Raw genomic sequence first — 27,703 nt, forward strand, 5'->3', positions numbered from 1 at the left:
CTCTTGTGAGTGGGACTGAGGTATGTCTTGTAAGGTTAAGTAATCAACTGGTAAAACATAAGGACACAGAATCATCTGTAAATCAGGATGTACAACCATGGTTGCAGAAGAAATTGTCACAGGAATGGAACCCCCGCTGAATAGTGACTGGGTATTAGACTTTGCCAGTGCCAGAGGATGTCCATTTGACCCTTATTATGTAACATGCACTCAATGTTAGACCAGCATAGTGAGGTCATCTCAGTCCATTGGTTTGGCACCACAGCCTTTTTTTCCTAGCTGAGCAGAGGAGTTCTTATATTAAAAAAGCAGCACTGGTGGTTAGCACTCTCAGTCCATACCCACATAATTGACCAAAAGTGAAACTCAGTTGGTGAGACTCACAGTAAAAATCAAAACTGTTATCCAATCATTGAAAAATCCAGGGGTGGGGGAGGTTAAATGAGTGTAATCTTTTTACTACAGAAGGCCAGAACAAAGAAGTAAGAAATGATGGAAAAAACAATGGCCTGCAAGGCCAGAGAGAATGCAGCAGCAGAAAATCTACAGGTTTGCATGATGGAAGCTTCCAAACACAGGAAGAACAAAACACACAACACACACAATATACATATACATATACCAATACATGTACAGAAAGGCATTTGAAACAGCCCCTATTAGCCATTTGCTACAATGGCTCAGGTGGATTTAGGCATTTTTTAACAGGGTTGATGATCATTGCTTGTATCAGCCCACTACATTTCGCGGATGTAAAAAGTCCTATAAAAAGTTTTGCTTCCCCTCGTTCTAGTTTCTTAAAATTGGTAACCTGCAGCTGAAGAGTGCTATGGCACCACCTTTTAGTGCTCCTGTGCATCTTTTTCTGTGAGAGACTAAACTCATCAGTTTTCACCATGCTTACATGCTCCTCCCCGTCCTGTTACCTTTTCTTTTTTTACAAGACCCCTGCTGTTGAAAGTGCTATTTGATCGCTCACTTCTGTTTTGAGTGCTCCTGTGCATTTTATATTTTATTTGTACTTTACTCTTCTGAAGTGGCTGTTGGACATGTTCTAACACTGAAGTAAGAAAAAAACACAAAATATCTGCATGTGTTCTTCTGTGTTGTGATGCATATGCATGTATGTGAAAACACCCAAGGCGTCTTTCTAAAATGTTTTATTAACAAATACATCATTTCAAAACGCCTGCCATATGCACTTGTGTGTGTATGTCTCACGACACATGCACATGACTATGTTGCAATGCACTAGGAGCTATGGAGTACCAATACAAATAAGAACTAGTAAAGCCAATATGGCTGGAGACCTCTTGGCTTTGCTAATTCTTTTGTGACATTGAAAGTTTTGTCTAAATGTTGCTCTTATATCACCTGTTCTCATCTTTTTTGTGTACAGTGTGTACAGTGTACTAAATGCCAGGAAGCAGTAGAGATTTCTATGTGCTATGTTTGCTTCTCACTCACTCACTCTGACTGAAGGATGAAATGAGATTTACAGTGCAATAAAGTAATGCTACCCATTGAATTATCTTTGTAATCCACTGTCACCAGGTTCAGAGTTAACCATCTGCAGGGTATTGATCAATAAATCAATACTTTTCAAAATGAATGTTCAAAGTGACTAGGTTCCAAAGAAATACACAGCTTTAGAAAAATCCCAAACGCTGGGGGTTGATTTAGCTCTGTAACTGTATCCTTTCTGTACAAAAAATAATAATAATAAAATAGATAACTTGCGCTTGTGTAGCCCTCATGACTATCAATGCGGCTCTGCTGAGCGCTGCTATTTTGGTACTTGATTAAATATAAATAAAAGAGTAGGATCAAACTCTTTTGTGGCTCCCAAAGCACACTTAGGAAATCATGAGCCCGAGCTAAAAATTTAAAATGCAATTTATGTTGTGCCCCATTTAGCACAGAATTACAATAAAAGTAAGCATTTTATACAGTCTTTTCCTTCAGGGATCCCGTGTCAACAGCGAGAATGAATAAAGAACATTGCAATAGAATTCAGCTAATTCTGCCTCAGCCCGTTCAGCACAGTTATGATAACGTTTCACGTAAAGCACACAATGCTGATTTTCCCCTCAATAAAACTAAACATCCGACAACAGCTTTTCTCCTTTTCCTCCTTTTAAGCATTAAATATTTAAACGAAGTGGAAGTAAAAGTAAGAAAATTCAACTTAAGACACAAGCCATGTCTTCCCTCTCCCTTTGTCTCGCAGATGTGCATTAAAAATGTCTTGCTGGCATTAAAAAACAAAGTGGTAAAATTCCTACCTGCCCGCAAGCCAGGCCCATTCCTCTCTCCCCCATGCCATGTGGGCAGGATAGATTTAACTCCAAGGCATCTGCGCCAGAAGCCTGAAAAACAAATTAGAAAATCATTATCGAAATTGAATTATGTGTGAAAACTACCTAGAGATAATAGCCAAAGCCAACTTATATTGTAACTCTATATAGCTGTATCAGTGGCATAAGTCAAACGGGTGGGGCCTGCCTGCAGAAAGTGGTGCATGGCTCCTGAGACTGCCCATCTCCTTAATATTCGCAGACCTTCAGCTGAATGGCTCACCATAAAGAAAGGTGGTGGCCTGTGCTAGGCACCTAAAATGTATGCATGTGAAGAGATTTATAAAGTGCGAACATAGTTAGAAGGCTTCGTACAATGACATGGTGCACAAAGCAATCATTTAGGCAGGTCCAGGAGCCCTCACAATAATTTAAAAGCTAACAGAAGACTCCAGGTTGTATAGGAGGCAATGCTTCATCTATTGTCTTTTCTTTAACAAACCATTGTTCTCCAGCATGGTAGCTCACTTGCATCAACAGTTAACCAAGACTAAGGGCTTCATTACGAGTCTGCCAATCTTAAGACCGCTAGATTCACAGTGGCGGTTGGACCACCGCACTCCTGGCAGTCTGAAAACCAGATTAGGACCCTGGCATTTGGACCACCAGGGGACTGCCCCCACTGCTAGGAACATGCCAGCCTTTTCATGGTGGGGTCCCCACAATGAAAAGGCTGACCGGAAATCAGTGCTGGTGGCACCCCGGCCAGCACACTTGGAATGCGCAATGCAGACAGTGCGCATTCTGAGGGTGCTGGTGTGCCACAGCATTGGTCTCGGCTCCCTATAGGGAGCCGAGGCCAATGCCATGGCACTGTTTCCAGTTGGTCTGTCCGGCAGAAACATCGTAATATGGTGTTTCAACTGGTCGTCCCAGTGGAAACATAATAATTTCTGGGGGGAGGATGCTGGTATGATGGCAGCCTCCTCACCTCTGCTTTGGCTTTCAGATAATTCCAACTGCCAAAGTTGTAATGAGGCACTAAATTTCCAAAATACAAATAAACTGTTAAACTAAAACCAAGTGCAAGAGCACATCGTCCTGGTGACATGGAGTTATTTGGTAAACTTAAGTATTTACATTTGTCTGATAAAAACACATAATTCAACTAAAGAAAAGACTGAGTACTAAATTGACACAGGCTTTTCTCGATATTACAATTATGCTTTGTAAAATATACAAAATTACCAATGGTTTGCTGTAGGAAAAACAGCAAACAAGCATTGGCAATGCCAATAGGTTTGGCTTATTAATGAAAGTTCCTCTTGTGTCACTGATGCGATTAGGAACTCAATAGGTTATCATACATCTACTCATTTTTGCACTCATACATGCAACCATCCATCCACTGATTCATTCTTATATTCACACTCTGACTCAGTCGCAAAAAAACACACATAAAATCCACATATGGAATGGTATGTGTTCTCGGTGTCTGCCCCTCCCCATCTCTGCTGATGGCAAAGAAAGACAAACACAATAACCTCCTTAGTTATCTAAGACACTATTACTATTACGTTTTTTACCATTATAAGGCCATGTGTCTGCCCCTGAAAGTTCAGGCTTAGGCCGCTGAATAAAGAAGCAAAAGGATCACAGTTGTGTGGAGGGCAAGCACCCTTGTGAAAGAGAATAATATCTGCCCAATCAAGACAAGTACCCCTGACTCCCAACATTTGTGTGGAGTCAAAGCCCCTTTATATTGATGCTCATGTGTGCCCGGCCATAAAAAGCACAATTATTTATTGTTAGTCCACTTTAAAGAAAAAAAAAAGTTTTAAGTTTAAGTAATTTATGTTTTAACAACTATACAATATTGAGGTGTGCACAGCTACCTAAAGAAACCACCTCCTTCACCCAGAACCAATAACTTCCCCTTCTTCCTCCATCACCATCCCAGATAACCCGTCTCATTCCCTTCTCAGCATTTCACCGAGATCTGCAGCATAGTGCAGCATGGTGTATGTTATGCGTAACACATATTGTCTATAAATCTTTAGCTCCATTTCCACCAGTAAATATAATTTCTTCTCTAAGAGACTCAGTACTCTCAGGTTTTTGGGGAATGTGAGGCTGATTAAGGCAGTCAATTACCAGACTCCCCAGCTTGGTAAAAATTCTGGTCTTATTGGTTAGTGTTTCTAACTTTCTATAGTGGGGTGAGGGCATAGGAGTGAGTGGTCAGGTGTGTCCTACATTTCAAATAATCCGAAACTACATGAGTAAGCTCTTATGACAAATGTCAAGTATAGGTTATGTCCCTGCTGCTTTTGTGGGACCACGGGACATCACTTAGGCCCTCATTATGACATTGGTTGTAAACCCCACTTACCGCCATGCTGACTGCTGCCAACATACCGCTGCCGCAGAGGATATCCATTCACCATATTATGACACACACACACCAATCCATCACTATTCAGCCACAGACACAAGTCTGCTACACCAAAGGTCAGTGATAAACTGGCAGTATCAAAACCCACACCAGAACTACGCCCATCACATTATGACTCACGAATCACCACGGTGGACATTCAACGGCGGTAACCCATTGGAGATACATACTGCTGTGCTCAAGATATACACACATACAAAACAACACTACATTGGCCAATTTAAATGACACACACCTGCCACCTGACACCCATACACAAACCACACCCACACACCCATACCACTATAAAATACACACCCACATTACCCACATCCCTTTATGACTACAAATAATTGCCAACAGAGAGAGACAGCAAGAGCACACACACAACCAGAGTCACACACTACTTAGACCTCAACACCACCCATGCACCCCATATCACACACCCCCACACATAACGCTACACACGCTCACCTACACAATTCACACAACACCCATGGCACCACAAAGACACCCAAGATTCTCAGAGGAGGAGCTAAGGGCCATGGTGGAGGAAATCATCAGGGTAGAGCCACAGCTATTTGGAGCACAGGTGCAGCAGATATCCATTGCTAGGAAGATGGAGCTATGGCAGAGGATCGTGGACAGGGTCAATGCCATGGGACAGCACCCAAGAACAAGGGACGACATCAGGAAGAGGTAGAATGACCTACAGGAGAAGGTGTGCTCCATTGCAGCAAGACACCAACTCCCTGTACAGAGGACTGGTGGTGGACCACCACTTCCTCCCCCACAACTAACAACATGGGTGGAGCAAGTCTTGGCAATCATGCACCCTGAGGGCCTGGCTGGAGTAGCAGGAGGACTGGACTCTGGTAAGTCAACTCTATACTACTACTACACCCCTATCTGCATGCCAACACATACAATAACACTGCATTTACATCCCCACTGGTACCCCAGCCAATGTCAGCGGCAAAGAGGTACCAGCACTATCCAGTCCCCCAACTGAAGAGGCCCACAGTGATGACAGCAACACTGGTTGCCTAGATCTGGATGACCAACCTGGCCCATCAGGGACCTCTGGACAGCCGGTTACCCAGGCCCAGTCACACACCACCACAGATCCTCCCCATCTGGAAACACCACCACAGCACCCACCCAGTGTATCCATACCTCTGTCCCTAGGAAACGTCAATCAGCAGTGTGTCAACACCTACAGGGACCCCAGGGCCCACCTCATACCCAAGACAATCAAGGACCTGGGGTCAGTGGCAGTGGGCACACGGTTCAGGGGACAGAGGCCCAGGACAACAGGGAAACTGGGAGGACTGCTGTGCGCCAGGGGGAGGACAGGCCAAGGGAATTGACTCTCCAGGAGGCACTCACTGAGATCCTGGGAGCCTACCAACATTCCCAGGATATGCTGGGCCAGATCCTGGACCACGTGCAGGCGAACAGGTGGCTGCGGGAGGGACAGTACCAGGGGATCAGGAAGGACTTGCAGTCCATCAACAACACCCTGGTCTCCATAGCAGGGGTGCTGGCAGACATGGCCCACATTATGAGGGAGGCAGTCTCAGAACAGCGGGCCCCAACCACTAGCCAGTCATCTGAACTGCCTTCCACCTCCGCTGCCGCTAGTGGATAGGAGGCCCCCCCACAGGACCAACATGCCACCAGCACCCCTCCCCCTGCAGAAACGTTCCCTGCAATCCAGGCAGAACCCAGAGACTATTGCCAAGACCCCAGCCAGGAAATGAGACTCTCCTGATTGTCACCCTTGTATCCCACTCTGTCACCCGGTCCACCTTGAACTGCCTTTGCTCCCCTTCCTATGTCCCCTTGGACAATGCACCTGTGCTACAAACAGACTGGAACAATACCTTGGACTTTCGTCCATCATCACCCCATCCCAATGCATTTGCCCATCTTCTTCTTAGCACTTAAATAAACACCCTTTAAAAAAATAAAAGTATGGAGTATGTAAAATGTTTTAAGTATGTATTCGTTTAACCAGGTTCAAACATTGCAATTCAACTCTACAGTAATGTTCACATAGGAAAGACATGTAGTTGGCTGCAGTGATCACACCAGGAGTGATAGTGGGAAGCCAACATCTGCAAAATGAGTTTCCAAAGGGTACAGTGAGTGGGCATAGACGTGAGAAATAACAGCATGCCAGTGCCAAAGATAATAAAAAAAATGACAATGACAGGTGAAGTTCCACTTTCTTACCTGTGTGTCATTGGAAGTATTTTCGAATTGCTGCAGTTCCATTGTCCTCATCCTCATCCTCACTGTCCACAGGGCCACTGCTGCCACAGGGCTATCTCCAGCCTCCTCCTTCTACAGAAAAGGCACATGGCATCTCAAGGCAAGGTTGTGCAACATGCAGAATGCCATGATTATCTGGCAGACCTTCTTGGGTGAGTAGCGCAGGGATCCCCCAGTTAGGGGGAGGCACCTGAACCTGGCCTTCAGGAGGACAAAGGTATGTTGGATAATCCTTCTTGTTCACCCATGTGCCTCATTGTAACGTTCTTCTGCCCTTGTCCTGGGATTCCTCACAGGGGTCAGTAGCCGTGATAGGTTTGGGTAACCAGAGTCACCTGCAAATTTCGAGGGACAACATTTAACCACACACTATCCTATATGGCCCACACCATACCCATACACCAACATAGACTGGGTTGGAGCCAGGGCTCACCTATTAGCCACACCCGGTGCCACTGAAGGGGTGCCATCACATTTGGGATGCTGCTATTCCTCAGGATAAAGGCATCATGCACCAACCCAGGATACTTATCATTGACATGGGAGATGGACTGGTCCACCAAGCACATCATGTTGACATTCACGGAGTGAAAACTCTTACGATTTCTGAACACCCGGGGGGGGGGGCAAATGCAATATGTGTTCCATCAATTGCCCCAATGATGTTGAGGATATGTCCCTTTGCATAGAAGTCAGCCTTCACTGTGGCCAAATCCTCCATCTGGGAGAAAACAATGTAGCTGCACATGTGTTTAATCAGGGCAGACAACACTCTTGTCAGCACTATTGAGAACATTGGCTGTGACATTCCTGCTTCCAAGCCCACTGTCACTTGGAAAGAACCAGTTGCCAAGAAATGGAGCACTGATAGGGCTTCCACAAGAGGGGGAATCCCAGTGGGGTGATGGATAGCAGATATCAGGTCAGGCTCCAGTTGGGCACATAGATCCGTGATAGTGGCACTGTCAAGTCTATAGGTGAGGATAATGTGCCTGTCTTCCATTGTTGCCAAGTTCACCAGGGGTCTGTACATGGGGGTATGTCTCCATCTCCTATTCATTCTCAGTGGTTGCAGTCTAAGGGACAAAAGAGTGAGGAGCTGGTCACAAACTGAACATTGGGCCACAACAGTACAATGTATGATGTTAATTTGTAATGTATAACTGGTTTTTGTCCTGTATGTCCTATTTTGAACTGTGACGCAGTTATTGTCCAGGGCCTACCCCACCACCCCCTGAAATGGCGTCTGCCTGTCCTGTGTGGAGGGACAGGTGGAAGTGAGGTAATTACGCTGACGTTGTGCACCGTTGCGGGAGGCGGTCGGGAACTGCCGTGCAACTCCTCATTGGTTATTATTGGGCCCTATGGGGTACAGTGACCAATGGTGATCTATGGCGGCGGTGACAGTATGCACAGCCGTGGACATGACCTCCATTTGCTATCTGATTCCTCACTTGCTACCTGACTTTCCATAGGAGAGGACCTACACTGCATGTACTGCTGTAACCTGTGCTTGGAACCTACCATGGCTCGTGTGACTGGGGAAAGGACCCCTGCCTTCACCTCAGTGGAGTTGGAGGGACTGGTGGATGGGGTCCTACTCCAGTACGTACTGCTTTATGGGCCTCCAGACCAACAGGTAAGCACACTGTGAGAACGATGCATGTGGCATGAATGCATGGAGTGGTGTGTGTGAAGACCTCGTGTAGGGGGAGTGGGTGGTTGTCTCCGTGGCGGTGTGCAGCTTGTGTACTGGGTCCTGTGTGCGCAAATGGCGATGTGAAGGGGTATGGTGGGCCATAACTGTAACAGGCAGGACTGTCTGACTGATACTGTTTCCTGTATGTATTACCTCTGCAGGTCAGCACCCATCAAAAGAAGGAATTATGGTGTGCCATTGCCAAGAACGTGTGGACCCTGGGGGTCTATGGCAGGCGGGGCACCCACTGTCGGAAACGGTGGTAGGACCTGAGATGCTGGGCACGGAAGACGGCGGAGGCCCAGCTGGGGATGGCCTTTCAACGAAGAAGGGGTGCTCATCGAAACCTGACCCCCCTGATGGCCTGCATACTGGCGGTGCTCTATCCAGAACGATGGGCGCTTGAGGGCATCACAGCAGCCACAAGTACAGTGCCCATCATCACACCTTATGGATGGTAGTGGGGTATCCGGATGGGGAATGTGTATCAGTGGGTGCCCCTAGGCCAGGCCTAACATTGCAGAGTAGGTCCCATGTTGGGCAGGGTTCTGAAGTGATAATCCTGCTACCCTGTTTGTAGGCATCCAGAACTGGTCAGGGCTGTGTGGTTCCCATGTGTGCTGCATTTGGCGGTATGTGCCCCTCCCCATGTCTTGGTGGCTAGCATTATATCTGGTAGTGTATTGCATAGTGCTGTTCCCTGTGTGTGGATTGTACGACGACTTCAAAAACAACTACTGCCTTAACAACGAGGTCGGAACACCGACCTCGTTGCTACTACTAATGATTTTACCACGAATGCCTTAACAACGATATTTTGTTGTAAAGGCATTCCTGATAAAATCATTAGCAATAGGCACCATTCACCCTACATCCCTCACCCCACCCCCCAACCCCACCCCAAAACCTAAAACCCCCTGACCCCCACCCACTCCCCAAAACCAAAAACGCCCCACCCCCCCAACCCCACCCCAAAACCTAAAACACCCTGACCCCCCACCCACTCCCCAAAACCAAAAACGCCCCACCCCCCCAACCCCACCCTAAAACCTAAAACCCCCTGACCCCCCACCCACTCCCCAAAACCAAAAATGTCCCACCCCCCCAACCCCACCCCAAAACCTAAAACCCCCTGACCCCCCACCCACTCCCCAAAACCAAAAACGCCCCACCCCCCCAACCCCACCCTAAAACCCCCTGACCCCCCACCCACTCCCCAAAACCAAAAACGCCCCACCCCCCCAACCCCACCCTAAAACCTAAAAACCCCTGACCCCCCACCCACTCCCCAAAACCAAAAACGCCCCACCCCCCAACCCCACCCTAAAACCTAAAACCCCCTGACCCCCCACCCACTCCCCAAAACCAAAAACACCCCACCCCCCAACCCCACCCCAAAACCTAAAACCCCCTGACCCCGCACCCCCTCCCCAAAACCTAAACCCACCACTTACCTTCACCAACTCCCTTCTTTGTACCTTAACCACGCATGTTCGTTGTTCAGAACATATGTAGTTAAGGCACAAAAAAACGGAGTCGTGGTTAAAAAAAGCGTTGTTGCTCTTTCGTTAACCACGACTTTCGGAAAAAAAACGTCGTAAAAAAGGATGTTTCCCCTGTGTGTGATGGTGGTGTGTACACCAACGGTGGTGTTGGTGCAGCCATTGACCAAGTGTATTCTTAGTCTCCCCCCCTTTTTTGTTTTATCACCCGGTCCTTATGTGCATTAGCATCTTCTGGAGGAGGAGCAGAGGCACCGGCAACGGAGGGAGCTGCATCCCACAGGACCCATGAGGCAGAGTCCACTGACGGTGAGGGCACCAGTGGGACGGAGGGAGAGTGGAGCACCACGGCAGAGACTGGAGGGGACAGTTCAGACACAGATACCTCCTCTGATGGAAGCTCCCTGGTGGTGGCGGACACTTCTGTGACCACCCCAGATACAGGTACAGCCGCCACCCCATACCAGCACCACACTCCGAGCAGCCCCTCAGCAAGTTTCCTGCGCCCGCTCACACAGGAGGGTGGGCATCTCCTTCGCCTCAGGCACCTCAGGCCCTGCCCCAGTTAGCCCTGCTGTCCTGTGTGAGGAAGCTATTGACCTCCTGAAATCCATCTCTGTAGGGAAATCAACCTTTGTGAATACCATCCAGGGGCTGTCTGCCCACATGCAACAATCTAATGCATTCCTGGAGGACATTTACACTGGCTTGGCGGCCCAACAGAGATCAATCTAGGCTGTGGCCTCCTCTCTGATGGCAGTCATTGTCCCTGTATCCACCCTCCAACGTCCTCTTCCCAATCCCATTCCCCTCAACCCAAACCTATCCCAAGCACACAGGCAGACTAGCATGCACACAGGACAACACACAAGAGTGGCACAGGCAAACAGGCACCACACATCATCCCACAGGCACTCACACAAACACCATCCAGATGCAGACATACCAACATCCACTCCCTCCATTGTGTCCCCCTCCTCCTACTCCTCCACCTCCCTCCCAGTTGCATTTAAACTGACACCTGCATGCACTACATCCTCATCCACTACCAGCATTACCACCACACCAAGCAGAATACACACCTCACTGGCAGACATTTCCACAACAGCCATGCACACATCCCTGTGTCCTCTCCCACTGTGTCTGTCCCCCCCCTCCCAAGGTACACATAAGCAAGGACTCAGACACCCAACAGCCATCCACCTCACAACAATATCCAGCCCATGCACCCTCACCCAAAAACACACCAGACACCTCCCACAACCCCTCCCTCTTCCTCCAATCCCAAACCTTCTCCTTCTCCCCACCCCAATGTCCCTAAGAAGCTTATCCTCTCCACCATGGACCTCTTTCCTACCCCTTCCCCACCCTGTCCTTCACATCTGGCCAGTGTGGCAAAAACCTAGGCAAGCACCTTAGCCACCCAGTCCACGAGCACAGTAGTTTCCACACCAGGCAGCTGCAAATCCTGTGGGTATGACACCCAGCTGAGAGACTGTGACCTTGCACTCACCAGGATCAGAAGCACAGGGCCCGATGCCCCCTCCAGAACCAGTGGGTAAGCTACACACCAACCCCAGCCTCCCAAGGATCAGAAGCACAGGGCATGATGCCCCCTCCAGAACAAGTGGGTAAGCCACCCACCAACCCCAGCCTCCCAAGGATCAGAAGCACAGGGCACGATGCCCCCCCAGAACCAGTGGGTAAGCTTCACACCAACCCCAGCCTCCCTAGGATCAAGAGCACAGGGCACAATGACCCCTCCAGAACCAGTGGGTAAGACACCGACAAACCCCAGCCTCCCCAGGATCAAGAGCACAGGGCACAACACCCCCTCCAGAACCAGTGGGTAAGCCACCCATCAACCTCAATCTCCCAAGGATGAAGAGCACAGGGAACGATGCCCCCTCCAGAACCAGTGGGCAAGTCACCCACCTGAGAGACTGTGGCTTGCACTCCCCAGGACCAAGCACAGGGCATAAAGCCCCCTCCAGAACCAGTGGTGTTGTTCCATATGCCGGCTGAGGTGCTCCCCCATTCCCCTTCCCCCTGGGGTGCCTGCCTATTTTCCAACTGATGCCCCTGCAGTGTTCTCTCCCTATTGGTGCAGGTGACAAGTGGGGCCTTGGACTTTGGCCTGTGGCCCTAGCACAATGTGGATTGGGCAGTGTCCCTTTAACTGTATTTATGGATATACCATTACATTGCATTTCATATTTTAACTGTGTTGTTATTATTACACTCACTTTTGCACAATCCTGCTGTCCTTGCATTATTCCTCAGGGGTACGTGGTAAATATGTTTTTTACTGCAGCTGTATGTGTGTATGGTGGGGGTGTGTGTTTTGCGTGTTCATGTCACTCTCTTTTTCCTCCCTCCCTCCCCTGTGTGCTAGGTGGCTGTACTCACCATGGTTGTCTTCGCCGTCATTGGTGTTCGGGGTGGAGCAGGACAAAGAATATCATCGGGAATATTTCAAGTTCAACCTCCATGGTGCTGTGGTTGTTACCTGTGCCTCCAAAGGTGAGTCCTTTCCCTTCTGAGGTCTGTTTCTGCCAGGCTTTTGATGTCGTTGGTACATCCCGGAAAAGGTGGTGGATTGATGTGTCTTAATAGGGTAGGCGGAATATTGACTTTTGCCTGGCTGTCAGCTGCTACCGCCATGGCAGCTGTGGTATCCTCCCTGGCGGTCGGTGTGGTAAAGCGGCTGTCTATCTAAGATCTCACCGCCATTGTCATAATTTGGTGGTAATTACCACCGGCCTGTTGGCGGTATTACCGCCACTTTATCACCGACCACCAGGGTTGTAATGAGGACCTTAGTGGTCAGGTGGCTGGATTCTTATCCATAAATTACCAATGTTTAGCTATTTCCAGCTTAGCAATTCTTCCATTTACCTGAGCTAGGACACTTGATGATGCATAAGGTGAAGAATCCACAACCCTACTCTGTGGGGTATTTAGTACCTATTACCAGCTGTTCATTGGACCAGATGAAGACATTGCAGAGAACCCGGAGTTAAGAAATATAGCACTGTTTAAGAAGCAGGGTGTTAGAAACTAGGGGCCAGATGTAGCAAAATAACATTTTGCGATTTGCAAATAGCGAGTCATTGCGACTCGCTGTTTGCAAGTCGCAAAATGTTATGCAGAACGGTGTCTCAGACACCGTCTGCAAGTCGGTATGGGGTCGCAATGACCCACCTCATGAATATTCATGAGGTGGGTCGCAAATTGCGGCCCCATACCGACTATGGGCACTCGCAAACATGGAGGCCTGCTGTAGTCAGCAGACCTCCGTGTTCGTGACTGCTTTAAATAAAGCAGTTTTTTTTTTTTTAAGTGTAGCCCGTTTTCCTTAAAGGAAAACGAGCTGCACTTAAAAAGAAAACCGAAACCTTTAGTTTCGGTATTTTTTCAGGGCAGGGAGTGGTCCCTTGGACCACTCCCTGCCCTGAAAAAATGTTTTTGGGTCCAGTCACAAACTGGAAGGGGTCCCATGGGGACCCCTTCCAATTTGCGAGTGGGTTACCATCCACTTGAAGTGGATGGTAACTGCAACACCATTTGCGACCGCATATGCGGTCGCAAATGGTATTGCATACCACTAGGAATCGCAAATAGGAAGGGAACACCCCTTCCTATTTGCGATTCTGAAATGCATTTTGCGAGTCGGTCCGACTCGCAGAATGCATTTCTGCATAGGAAAATGTGAATTGCAACTCGCAAACGGCAGTTTTTGCCGTTTGCGAGTTGCAATTCCTTTCCTACATCTGGCCCTTGGTCTCTAGTGGGCAGAGGTATGTACCTTGTCCAAGTAGGCACCACAGCTCTAGTCAGGGCAAGTCAAAGACATGTCATAAATTAGCCTGTGCTCAGCTTTTGATAGCTTGGTGCAAAGAAGGCAGGCCTGACTTAGAAGGCAATGTGTAAGGTACTTATGCTAAACACAACAATAGTCATACGAGGTACACCACAGAAAAATGCTTTGCATGGTTATATAGGAAAATAAAGCTTGTTTATTTGGACACTTTTAAGTTCAATACGATACAGAAATACCTAACCCTGAAGACTAAGGGTAGTAAGATAAATGTGCAAGAATGGTGTAATAGGTCAAAACAATGCTGCCGGTGACTTCTCTGCAGGAGCATCGAATGAATGTGTATTCCTAGACTAGAGATTGGAAAAGAGAGGAAAACATTGGGACAGAGCCTTTTTCCTAAAGTAGGTCTTGAGATAGATCTGACTAAGATCCTTTGACTTGACTCTATTCATTTATAGATTCATTCTGAGAGCTACTAAATTCTTCTCTGATTTTATGCTATTTAGACTTTAAAAAGTTCTTGAACTTCTCCTGAAGTTCTATTTCAGTATTTATTCTTTCACATCTCGAGGTTAGAGCTCTTTATGGGTTCAGTTAAGGTTTCTTTTTGCTGAAATAAGATTAGAATAGGGATTATATTTATGGAACGCACTTCATGCATTATTCCGTAATTTGATTGAATATTAATGAATTGCTAATAAAATAACTTAACCACCAAAGGATTTAATAAAGGCTTCGTAATATAATCCAACTCTCATTCTTGACTTCTATTCAATTACAAATTATTTAATTATTGACACGGTGTTGATCTGCAGTTCCTGATATTTTTAACTACCTCAAAGGTCTCACCTCTTGGGCGCAGCAGGGTGAGGGAACTTCATGTTTCCGAACAGAGTGATCGATGAATCGGAGATCGGAGATCCCAATAGTTCCAGTCACATTTTGGCAGCCATGTGTGTCTGGTCCACAATGCATGGCAACAGTCATGTCGTCATGCTCTTTTGGCCATTTTTCCAATTTCAATTACCATTGATCATTTGATTTTCATTAGAACAGTCCTCTAATGTGGATTTACAGCATCAATGCCTACAAGAGACTTCACTGAAAAAGTTTTTTCAATGCAAATGGTAAAATAAGCAGAATTTGGGCTTCCACATATTTATACCTTTGTATGCTGTTCTAAATCACCACTTGATAATCAGATTCATGAAGGTCTACCCAACTACTGTACATAAAAAGGATATTTATTGCAAGGCGTTTGTGAATTCTTTGCTCTTATACTTTTGTAATTCAGCACTTCACTAACTTGCAGTATACATATATTTACATTTTACCGGTCTTAAACACAGTCTACAGCTGTTGCACCAGTAATTTCAGTAAGCAATAAGGTAGATGCGATCCAACTCATATTTAATCAGTTTTAGCACTCAGTTAGTGTTGGACATACTATTTTTGCTTGTTTTCACTTCTATGACTGGTATGAACATTAGGGTTTTTCCGACATTCTACTCATTTCGGCCAGCAAAATATTGTGAATTAGCCCTTCTGTCATTTACATCAAGTCTTCCAAAAATGTCAAAACGTCTTTTGATTTTCTTTCCATCGAAGTGAACTTATAAAAGATAGAGAAATCCACTTACTCCTGAATTGCTTCTCTGGCTCAAGGGCATCAACAAGGGACAGGTATAGACATACCTATCCAACTCACATATGAATGTAAATACATGTCGGCACTCTGTCTCCTCCCAATTCAAATATATTTAGGCTTTGCCACTGCATAAAAACCCACTATGGAAAATATGCCCTAAAATGTTCCAACTTTTGCAAACCATCATAAACACTGATATCTAAGAATGAACCAATGCTATAGCCATCAGGCCCTTTTTTGACATACAAGACATTTTAAAAGTTCCTTTGCACATCTCCGTATCTACGTTATTGGCAAATTCCAGAGGTGTTCAGGGCAATCAAGGAGCAATGAGATGAGCCCTCCTCGCGCACAGTTAGAAAAGGTGTAACAGGGAATCTCACAAAGAAGCAGTACATTCTCTTACACTTCATGCATCTGTTATTAATTTGCAGTGGAAAGGCAAACATTTGTTAGTTCGTTTTATTGTGCTCCCCCAGTTTGCTTCTGTGTGGTTTTGCTGGCTTTTGGACAATGTGCCCCGTGGCACTGTTAAACATCACCCTAAAACTCTACCTGTGTGGTTTATTTATCTCCTCTATAAAGCCACAACCAAAGAAATGTAATAATAGGTCTCATGTTAAATATCATGTGCGGTCTGCTTTGTGCATTTACACAACCCAAATATATGACAAAAGTTATGGCTGAAAGGAGCACCATTGTGTTCTGGCTAGCTGCCGTTTAAAAGTACTACAACGGCACATGATGGGGAAAACACTGTGACCGTTTAAGAAAATGATCTTTATATATAGGTATGCCTTCATAGCCCACAAAGCTAGGTAAAGTATAAGAAATGCCCCAAAAGCCCTTTTCACAGCATGGGTAATGCTAGTTTATTCAATGAGCAGGCCAAGATGTAAGTAAAATCATTCTTCTAGATCTTTCTAAATCTTTGCTAGAAAAATCACTGAAGTTGTCTTCCAATAAGTTTCAAAAATATAGTAGAAAAGTAACTTTTAAAACACTGCTCCTTCGGCTACCTGGGAGAAAACTGGGTCAGAAACCAGTTAGCTTCTCGGTCCCACTCTCGAGGCTCAGTGCACATTCTCGGCTGGGAGTTATTGACCTCACTTCCCCTCTGGGCATAGGATGGGAAGAATATTGTCAACAACTGGCCTCTTAGAGTGTTAGCTGTCTTGGGGAGGGGGTGCAGAACATCTGACAGAACAAAGCAGACCCTTCACAGCACCTACTTGGTGTTGCCAATTGGAAACATCTAGACTTTTTGGCTCAAACCCCATCATGAGATGGAAATCCAAGTGTGACCCTATCAACGGGGAGGGCCACACATCTAAATAAGGGGTGAGTAGGTGAGCCGGAGCAACTCAAGATGCAAGAAGGGTTAAGTCATCTTGAATTAAACGCTTCTCAGAATTTTTGCAAGAGACCAAAGACGATGTGTTGAAAATGACATAGGGGATTGGCAAGAAAATAGTTAAGATTGGGTTGAAGGAACTTTCCAATAACTAGTTAGTACATAGGATAAGACCGCCACCACACCACTACCTCCACAGAACACTACTCAGACTAGGAATAAAATATCATCAGAAAGATGACCTTGCAATAAAACAAGGACTCACAAGCTCCTGAGTCTTTCTAGCAACTAAAGTCAGGAACTGCTCTCAAAGTTTGAAGGGATTCACTCCTGTGTGCCTTTTCTAGAGACACTAAAAGCAGAAGGAGATATCACACCAAGAAGTATCATCTAACTACTATATACTGGACCCATCAACAGTCCTAACATAAGAGGCCTCATGACTAGAAGCCTATCCTGAGGACCTATGGGCTGCAGGAGAGGCCAGCAGGGAGAGCACATCAGAAGTACATAGAACAGATTTGCCCTACTCTGATCTTTTTGCTGCATTGAAAACTGTCTTAGCCAAACTATCCAGCCTATTAGATTCATTCATGGCATTCCTGTGTTGCCTTGCCTCACTGGGGGATTTTGAGAACTAAAAAAGTGACTATGACTGAAGGTAAAACCTTGCATCAGATTGAGGTGGCAAATCTATTCTAGAAGCAAAGTGATCTCAACGGCAACAAAAATTAACTCAGTTTCACTTCGAGATTTTGACATGAAATTCAACATCCAACAGCTTTGCAAGAACTTGATAATGACAGGTCGGACCTTAACGCATCCTCTAGACTTCAGCATTGGTCACTGACCAATAAAAGACTTTGACCTACAAAAATAGATTAAGGGTTTGATTTAGATCTCAGCAGATGGGTTACTCCATTGCAACGGTGAAGGATATCCCGTCTGCCAAAATCTAAATAACTCAGAAAACAATGGTATTCAGATTTCTGCGGATGGAATATCCATCACCGTTGTGACAGAGTAACCCCTCCTATGAGATCTAAATCAGGCCCTAAGTCCCAAACATAAAGTTTGACCAGCATGTCCCACTTTTTGTTCCTGACCTCCACTCATTCATGGTCAGTTTTAGAACTGGAGCTCTAGTTGGCAGTGGTTTGCACCCTGTTCAAGTAGGGACCTTCATTCTGATCAGAGTAAGGGACCCACACAGCTAATATGACCCCTCCTCAACCCCTTGTTAGCTTGGCATGAGCAGTCAAGCTTATCTCAGAGACAATGTGTAAAGTATTTGTACACATACACAGTAAGACAGTGAGAACACCTCAAAAAGTACTCCAAACCAGTTTGGAAAAATAGCCAATATTTATCTATTTAAAACAAGAACAAAATGACAAATATACAACATACACAAGCAATGATACAAATTTTCAAAGATGAAATCTTAGTATAGTGCTTAGAAACACAATAGCTTCATTCTGGGGCTATCACAATGTCTTGACGGAGTCATTCCCAACAGTCCAATGCCACAACCGAGGGACTGTGGGTCGGTCATGGAGTCTCATGTACCACAGTTACAATACCTTGAAAAATGAGGAAACAAAGATTTTGCACCGAGTCACGGAGGTGAGCCATCACTGGAGCCAGTGTGTCGTTGGTTTCTTAATGCTGCAGGGGAAGGTCAGACATTTGCTTCTTACTGCCAGGCAGAGAAGGTGAGGTGTTGGTTCCTTATAGATGCAGGGGAGGTGATGTGGCGTTGGTTGTGAAGTGTGGGTTCCTTACGACAAGGCAGGGTTGATGAATCCAGTAGGTCAAGATGCATGGAGTCGACTTCACGGTGTTGGGATCACACCACAGGGACAGAGGTGCTGCTGCGGAGTTGGGTGTCATGGATATCAGTGATACAGCACTCAGGGCTCATGCTGTGGCAGGAATTTGGAGGAGATGCAGCAGTGTCAGTCATGGCCATTGCACTCAGTGGGACCACGGCTCTGGCGAAGGCAGTGTCACAGAGTCAGACAGCAGCACCAGATCTGAAGTCATTCTGGAGTCAATGTACTTGTTTTTTCTTGGGTACACCAGAACTCACTCCCAAGGGCCCAGGAACTGGATTTGGCACCACTTGGCAAGTCAGGACTCTCAACAAGAGAGTCCAGATGCTGGCAGATGAGCATCTGATGCCCCTGAGACTTCTTCACAGGAGGCAAGCTCAGTCCAAGCCCTTGGAGAACCTTTTGATGTAGAAAGGCAAGTTCAGTCTTTTCACTCCCAGGATACAAAGAGCAAGCAGCAGGTCAGCACAGGAAAGCAACAGGCAGAGTGGCAGTCCCTCTTACAGCATCCAGGCTCTTCTTCCTAGCAGAATGCCCTCAGTCCAGAAGGATTCTGACTTTGTGGGGTCAGAGGTCGAGTATTTATACTCACTTCTCCCTTTGAAGTAAGAAAACCTAAAAATAAATTTTTGGAGTGCACAATATCCTGCCTTTCCTGCCCTGGCCCTAGACACACTCCAGGGGTTTGGAGACTTCATAGAGTAAGGACAAGCACAGCCCTATTCAGATGCAAATGTCAGCTCCTCTGACCACTCTATCTCAGGAAGACCCATCAGCATATGCAGGGCACACCACAGCTCCCTGTGTGTGACTGTCGAGTGAATTCACAAATAACCCAACTGGCATCCTGGCCGAGACATGTATTCCACGGACAGTCACAGGCACAAAATGGTTAAGCAAGAAAATGCTCGCTTTCTAAATCTCCATATCTCAATCTGCTCACAATGGGAAATTAAACTTAAAATATATTTCTAGGCAATCCCATGTGGACTTGGAGAGATAGCCCTTGCAATAGTGAAACCCAAATTTAGCAGTATTTATTTTCAGGAAATGTAAAACACACCACTACATGTCCTACCTTTTAAATACACTGCACTTTTCCCATGGGACTGCCAAGAGCCTAACATAGGGGTGACTTCCATGATAGGAAAAGAGAAGGTTTGGGCCTAGCAAGTGGACGCACTACTCAGACTAGGAATAAAATATCATCAGAAAGATGACCTTGCAATAAAACAAGGACTCACAAGCTCCTGAGTCTTTCTAGCAACTAAAGTCAGGAACTGCTCTCAAAGTTTGAAGGGATTCACTCCTGTGTGCCTTTTCTAGAGACACTAAAAGCAGAAGGAGATATCACACCAAGAAGTATCATCTAACTACTATATACTGGACCCATCAACAGTCCTAACATAAGAGGCCTCATGACTAGAAGCCTATCCTGAGGACCTATGGGCTGCAGGAGAGGCCAGCAGGGAGAGCACATCAGAAGTACATAGAACAGATTTGCCCTACTCTGATCTTTTTGCTGCATTGAAAACTGTCTTAGCCAAACTATCCAGCCTATTAGATTCATTCATGGCATTCCTGTGTTGCCTTGCCTCACTGGGGGATTTTGAGAACTAAAAAAGTGACTATGACTGAAGGTAAAACCTTGCATCAGATTGAGGTGGCAAATCTATTCTAGAAGCAAAGTGATCTCAACGGCAACAAAAATTAACTCAGTTTCACTTCGAGATTTTGACATGAAATTCAACATCCAACAGCTTTGCAAGAACTTGATAATGACAGGTCGGACCTTAACGCATCCTCTAGACTTCAGCATTGGTCACTGACCAATAAAAGACTTTGACCTACAAAAATAGATTAAGGGTTTGATTTAGATCTCAGCAGATGGGTTACTCCATTGCAACGGTGAAGGATATCCCGTCTGCCAAAATCTAAATAACTCAGAAAACAATGGTATTCAGATTTCTGCGGATGGAATATCCATCACCGTTGTGACAGAGTAACCCCTCCTATGAGATCTAAATCAGGCCCTAAGTCCCAAACATAAAGTTTGACCAGCATGTCCCACTTTTTGTTCCTGACCTCCACTCATTCATGGTCAGTTTTAGAACTGGAGCTCTAGTTGGCAGTGGTTTGCACCCTGTTCAAGTAGGGACCTTCATTCTGATCAGAGTAAGGGACCCACACAGCTAATATGACCCCTCCTCAACCCCTTGTTAGCTTGGCATGAGCAGTCAAGCTTATCTCAGAGACAATGTGTAAAGTATTTGTACACATACACAGTAAGACAGTGAGAACACCTCAAAAAGTACTCCAAACCAGTTTGGAAAAATAGCCAATATTTATCTATTTAAAACAAGAACAAAATGACAAATATACAACATACACAAGCAATGATACAAATTTTCAAAGATGAAATCTTAGTATAGTGCTTAGAAACACAATAGCTTCATTCTGGGGCTATCACAATGTCTTGACGGAGTCATTCCCAACAGTCCAATGCCACAACCGAGGGACTGTGGGTCGGTCATGGAGTCTCATGTACCACAGTTACAATACCTTGAAAAATGAGGAAACAAAGATTTTGCACCGAGTCACGGAGGTGAGCCATCACTGGAGCCAGTGTGTCGTTGGTTTCTTAATGCTGCAGGGGAAGGTCAGACATTTGCTTCTTACTGCCAGGCAGAGAAGGTGAGGTGTTGGTTCCTTATAGATGCAGGGGAGGTGATGTGGCGTTGGTTGTGAAGTGTGGGTTCCTTACGACAAGGCAGGGTTGATGAATCCAGTAGGTCAAGATGCATGGAGTCGACTTCACGGTGTTGGGATCACACCACAGGGACAGAGGTGCTGCTGCGGAGTTGGGTGTCATGGATATCAGTGATACAGCACTCAGGGCTCATGCTGTGGCAGGAATTTGGAGGAGATGCAGCAGTGTCAGTCATGGCCATTGCACTCAGTGGGACCACGGCTCTGGCGAAGGCAGTGTCACAGAGTCAGACAGCAGCACCAGATCTGAAGTCATTCTGGAGTCAATGTACTTGTTTTTTCTTGGGTACACCAGAACTCACTCCCAAGGGCCCAGGAACTGGATTTGGCACCACTTGGCAAGTCAGGACTCTCAACAAGAGAGTCCAGATGCTGGCAGATGAGCATCTGATGCCCCTGAGACTTCTTCACAGGAGGCAAGCTCAGTCCAAGCCCTTGGAGAACCTTTTGATGTAGAAAGGCAAGTTCAGTCTTTTCACTCCCAGGATACAAAGAGCAAGCAGCAGGTCAGCACAGGAAAGCAACAGGCAGAGTGGCAGTCCCTCTTACAGCATCCAGGCTCTTCTTCCTAGCAGAATGCCCTCAGTCCAGAAGGATTCTGACTTTGTGGGGTCAGAGGTCGAGTATTTATACTCACTTCTCCCTTTGAAGTAAGAAAACCTAAAAATAAATTTTTGGAGTGCACAATATCCTGCCTTTCCTGCCCTGGCCCTAGACACACTCCAGGGGTTTGGAGACTTCATAGAGTAAGGACAAGCACAGCCCTATTCAGATGCAAATGTCAGCTCCTCTGACCACTCTATCTCAGGAAGACCCATCAGCATATGCAGGGCACACCACAGCTCCCTGTGTGTGACTGTCGAGTGAATTCACAAATAACCCAACTGGCATCCTGGCCGAGACATGTATTCCACGGACAGTCACAGGCACAAAATGGTTAAGCAAGAAAATGCTCGCTTTCTAAATCTCCATATCTCAATCTGCTCACAATGGGAAATTAAACTTAAAATATATTTCTAGGCAATCCCATGTGGACTTGGAGAGATAGCCCTTGCAATAGTGAAACCCAAATTTAGCAGTATTTATTTTCAGGAAATGTAAAACACACCACTACATGTCCTACCTTTTAAATACACTGCACTTTTCCCATGGGACTGCCAAGAGCCTAACATAGGGGTGACTTCCATGATAGGAAAAGAGAAGGTTTGGGCCTAGCAAGTGGATGCACTTGCCAGGTCAAAGTGGCAGTTTGAAACTGTCCAAACGGACACTTCAATGGCAGGCCTGAGACATGTTTGTGGGGCTACTCATGTGAGTGGCACAATTAGTGCTGCAGCCCACTAGTAGTATTTGATGTACAGGCCCTGGGCACACCTGGTGCATTATGCTAGGGACTTAATGGTAAATCAAATATACTAATCATGGGTAATTCAATCACCAATACCATTTAGACAGAGAGCACTAGCACTTTAGCACTGATCAGCAGTGGTAAAGGGCCCGGAGTCCTAAAGCCAGCAAAAACATATTGCAGCACATAGTCAAAAACAGGAGATCAGAGCCAAAACGTCTGGGGATAACCCTGCAGAAAAGGCAATTTCCAACAGTCAGGCTGACAAAGCCCTGCTACTATGTACATCAAAGAAAATCTCTGGCCCTCACAAAGGAAGGAGTGGTTACCCACCCGCCACATCATATATTGGAATGGTTGGAAACTGAAATTGGGTACTTGATGGAAACCCCTATCTATCCAATAAAGTTAAGTGTAGCACTGAAAGGCCTAGGTGCAGGTGGGAGCATTTCAGGGCTACATGGGTGAAAGAGACTACATGGATGTGATGGAGAAGGACTTAAAGAGGATATAAGGAGATTGGATTATCAGGGTGCTTACATGCAGCATACATGTGGCATGCCCTTGTCACTTGTATGATACCAGTGTCAATTGTATGTCAAGTTCACATGAATGTCTTTTTCATGTGTTTGTTGTTGGACCCTGCGCCCTACTGCTCACTTTTTCCATAACCCCATTTAACATTAATCAACAGTATGGAAATCATTACATTTGGATTATTAAAAAGATTGCCAAATGAAAACTAAGTAGCGGCGATTCTTTGGGATCCCAATATTATACCTGTTGAACGATACGGGACGTTAGACTGAATAATTCACTGGTTAGATTATTCCACATTTACCCACTGATCAACAGTTGTGCTTCATTATCGTAGGCATCATTTTAATAGCACTTGGTCACCAAATAGTTTCTAGAGCAAAAGTGCATAATTTACAATTCAAACACTAAAAGTGGAGCATAAGTGGGTCCTAAGTGCATGCTCAAAGACCAAGTGGATTGAAATAAGGCTGAGAGGTAAGATAACTATATTACAAGCTGGTGAAGCAAGGACTGAGACACATTCACTACTAGTCCATTCCCTATGACATAGCAGAATCTGAAGTAGGTCAGTTGATTGATATCTTAGCATAAGTTCATGAGTGGAACCAGACGTTGCAATTCCACTACGGACCCTTGCACAGCAGGCCTGACCCATGATCCTAAATAAAAATGTGCCCTATTACAAAGTCAATCTAGGATCAAATGAAGAGGATTGTGATTCAAAAACGTGGAACATGAAGGAACATCCATGATGCTTTCAAATGTAAGAAGAAACCCTTTTACAGAATGGGGAGAAAATAACATGAATTGCTCACGAAATATGATGTTGATCTTGATCAAATATGCTATAATTGATGTGGCAGAAGCGACAAAGGAAGCACAGATATTGGAGGAAAAAGTTAAGAACATGAGTAATCAGGAAGAACTTAGTAGATTTAGGAAAAAATGGAGGATAGACTCAATAAATATGAATCTGAAATAGAAATGCGAAAACAAAGAAAATTCCATTGCGATGAATTGGATTATAAAAATGGTACAGTGTTAACCTTTGCAAAGAGGTTTGAATGTATTAAGGAACAACATTCTAAAGATGTAAAATTAAAATTGCCAACCATGTTGGATACGATAAGTGACTCAGACATTGAAATTAGTGAAGGGGAAGAGGTTGGAAATACAAGAACCAAAACAACATTGTTGGAAGAAATGCAGATTATATGTATAGATCAGCAAACGACAAAAGTCAGGGGCCGAGGACGCAGTATGGGCAGAGGCCAGCCAAGAAGTGTACAATCAAGCACAGAAAAATCAGAAGAGGTAAAAGAAAGAAAGAACTATCCTCTGCGCAACAGACAAAGGAAATAATAGAGGATATGGAAAAGATTGAAGAAGAAAACTTGGTGATAAAATTGTCAGATCATATACTAACAAAGGAAGAAGAGAATGTACTAAACAAGGGCTTATCTTTCTGCCCTGAACATCACTTTGATAGGGTTGAGACTAAAATAGACACGTACAAGTTCATTCGAAAAATTAAGTTAGCAAAATATTTTAGTAAACATCAACCACGAACTAGAGATGTACATAATACACAGGAAAATGTGGGTTTAGTGATTGATCAAATAGAAGATATGAAAGTCTGTTATGACTTAATGAATAATCTGGAAGATGATGAGATGACATCTAATCAGATATTAGAAATAATGGGAATCTCGACAAATATTCATGAAAACAGTCATTTCAAACCAGTTTCAAAATTCTGTCCCAATTTAACTCCAGGAAATAAAGTAGATCTATTCTATGAAATGATTTGGAGAAATTAGAACATGCTAAATCTACCAAAAGAGGTGAAAATCTAACCATGAATGAACGGAAAGCTTTACATCAACTTGCGGCCAATGATAAAATCATTATCAAACCTGCGGACAAGGGAGGGAATATTGTGATTCTTAATTGAAATGACTATGTTATTGAGGCAATGAGACAAATGAATGACAAAGAGAGTTATGAAAAATTGAGAAATGATCCTACTGATCAAATACAGGAGTTTATTATAAAAAATCTGGAAAAATGGCTGAATGAATCATTGATTAATGAAGAAGAGTTTAAATACCTAAACCCAAGCCATCCGATTCTGTCTACTATATATTTTTTTCCAAAGATCCACAAAACGCTAAAAAAGCCTCCAGCAAGACCTATTATTTCTGGATGTGGATCCTTGTTTGAAAATATATTGAAATATGTTGATTACTATATTGCTCCACTGGTTTCCTCTCTTAGTTCCTATATCAAGGATACAGGGGATTTCCTGCGAATGATAGATGGTATCCAATGGCAAGCAGGCTATAAACAAGTGACAGTGGATGCAGTATCTTTGTATACATCAATTAGACATGAAGTAGGGTTAAATGCCTTGAAGTTCTTCCTACGACAAAGAAAAACTGAAGAAAAAAGCCATTCGGAAATGCTTGTGGAGATGGTGAAGTTATGTTTAAACCATAATATCTTTGTTTTTGACAAAAATATCTACAAGCAAGTGCGAAGAACTGCCATGGGTGTTTCTCTTTCTCCAAGTTATGCCAACTTAACTTTGGGTTGGTGGGAGAGAGAAGTAGCATGGCAGGATGAATATACGGAATATCTGGACAAAGTAGTTTTGTGGCTACGCTATATTGATGACTTGTTTTTGATTTGGAATGGCACTAAGGAGGAATTTGATGTATATTTTAAACTCTTGAATGAAAATGAATGTGGTTTAAGTTTTACTTATGACATCAATGATAAACAAATTTACTTTTTAGATATTAGAGTATATATAGAGGAAGATCAAATTAATACAACTGTATATAGGAATATAGGAAAGCAATATCTACTAATAGTGTTTTACACGGGAGCAGTTTTCATCCAAAACCATTGTTAAAGAGCATTCCATTTGGAGAATTTTTACGAATGAGACGAAACTGCTCTAATGACTTAGAAATGGAGAAACAATTCAGTGAGGTGCGAACACGATTTATGCGCCGTGGATTATTAAGAGCAAATATTGATTCTAGTGAGAGAAGAGCTAAAAAGATATCTCGACAGGATACACTGATAGATAAAGGTGCAAAAAGAGGAGGTGATAAGGATGAAATGTGTTCTTGTCTAATTCTCACTTATAGCAAGGAGATAGAATCAATATTTAGAAAACACTGGAAAATACTGAGAAGTGACCAAGATCTGGCAAAGAGAATAGGTCATAAACCACAAATATCATATAGAAAGTCACGCTCACTGAGAGATATATTGATAAAAAGCCACTATGTGGCACCAATAACAAGAAACTGGCTGAAAATTGAGGCAGTTGGCTTTTACAAATGCAAGAAATGTAAAGTATATCAGATTGCAATGAATACACAAACATACACAGTCTATAGAGGAAAGACCATACATATCTCACAGAGAATCACTTGTGATAGCCAGTATTTAGTGTATATGCTTGAATGTGAATGTGGATTAAGATATATTGAGAGCACAATATGTCCGCTTAAGAAAAGGATTCTGGAACATACTAGAGCTATCACTAATCAAGACATGAGCTATACAATGGCAAAACACTTTGCAAAATCACATACCAATGATTGGAGAGCACTGGAATTTGTGGGAATAGCACAAATGAAAAAGAGTGAGAGAGGGGGTGACAGAATTTGAAAGTTAAGACAAATGGAGAGTAAATACTTTATCCAGCTCCGTACAAAAATGCCGTATGGGCTGAATATGGATGAAGAATTACATGTACATCTATGAGAATATAGGGCAGACATTTATTATTAGTGTATTATGGGCACTCAAGTCAAATAATGACAGTCATCGAGTTGGAGAGAAAAAGTTTTTATTGTCATTTGTGGTGGAACTGATAGGATAAAATAAGAGAAAAGAGAAATATGAAAATGAATGAATGCAATAAACTCTCATAGATTCAATGTATATACGAAGAAAGAATCATCAGACTAGTATGAAAATGAATGAATGCAATAAACTTTCTAAGAATCAGTGTATCTACAAAGAAAGAACTATCAGACTAGAATGACTGCAAATAGAGATGCAATACTATATACGAATGAGCTTTTGTTAAATAAAACAAATAATAAAGGAGAAACATTGGTATAAATGTAGTAAAAGTAGTTTAAAGATAATTGCA

General features: G+C 44.4%; 1 protein-coding gene across 1 annotated transcript in view; it reads right to left on the reverse strand.

Annotated features, from left to right (window-relative positions):
- DPYD (dihydropyrimidine dehydrogenase) overlaps positions 1 to 27,703 on the reverse strand; it is a 3,199,941-nt gene that overhangs the window by 1,009,638 nt on the left and 2,162,600 nt on the right. Inside the window, exon 16 of the mRNA XM_069232136.1 lies at positions 2,286 to 2,369. Coding sequence (XP_069088237.1) covers positions 2,286 to 2,369 — 84 coding nt within the window. The remainder of the gene's footprint in view (positions 1 to 2,285; positions 2,370 to 27,703) is intronic.

Source organism: Pleurodeles waltl, chromosome 4_2, assembly GCF_031143425.1.
Source record: "Pleurodeles waltl isolate 20211129_DDA chromosome 4_2, aPleWal1.hap1.20221129, whole genome shotgun sequence".
Lineage (NCBI taxonomy): Eukaryota > Metazoa > Chordata > Amphibia > Caudata > Salamandridae > Pleurodeles > Pleurodeles waltl.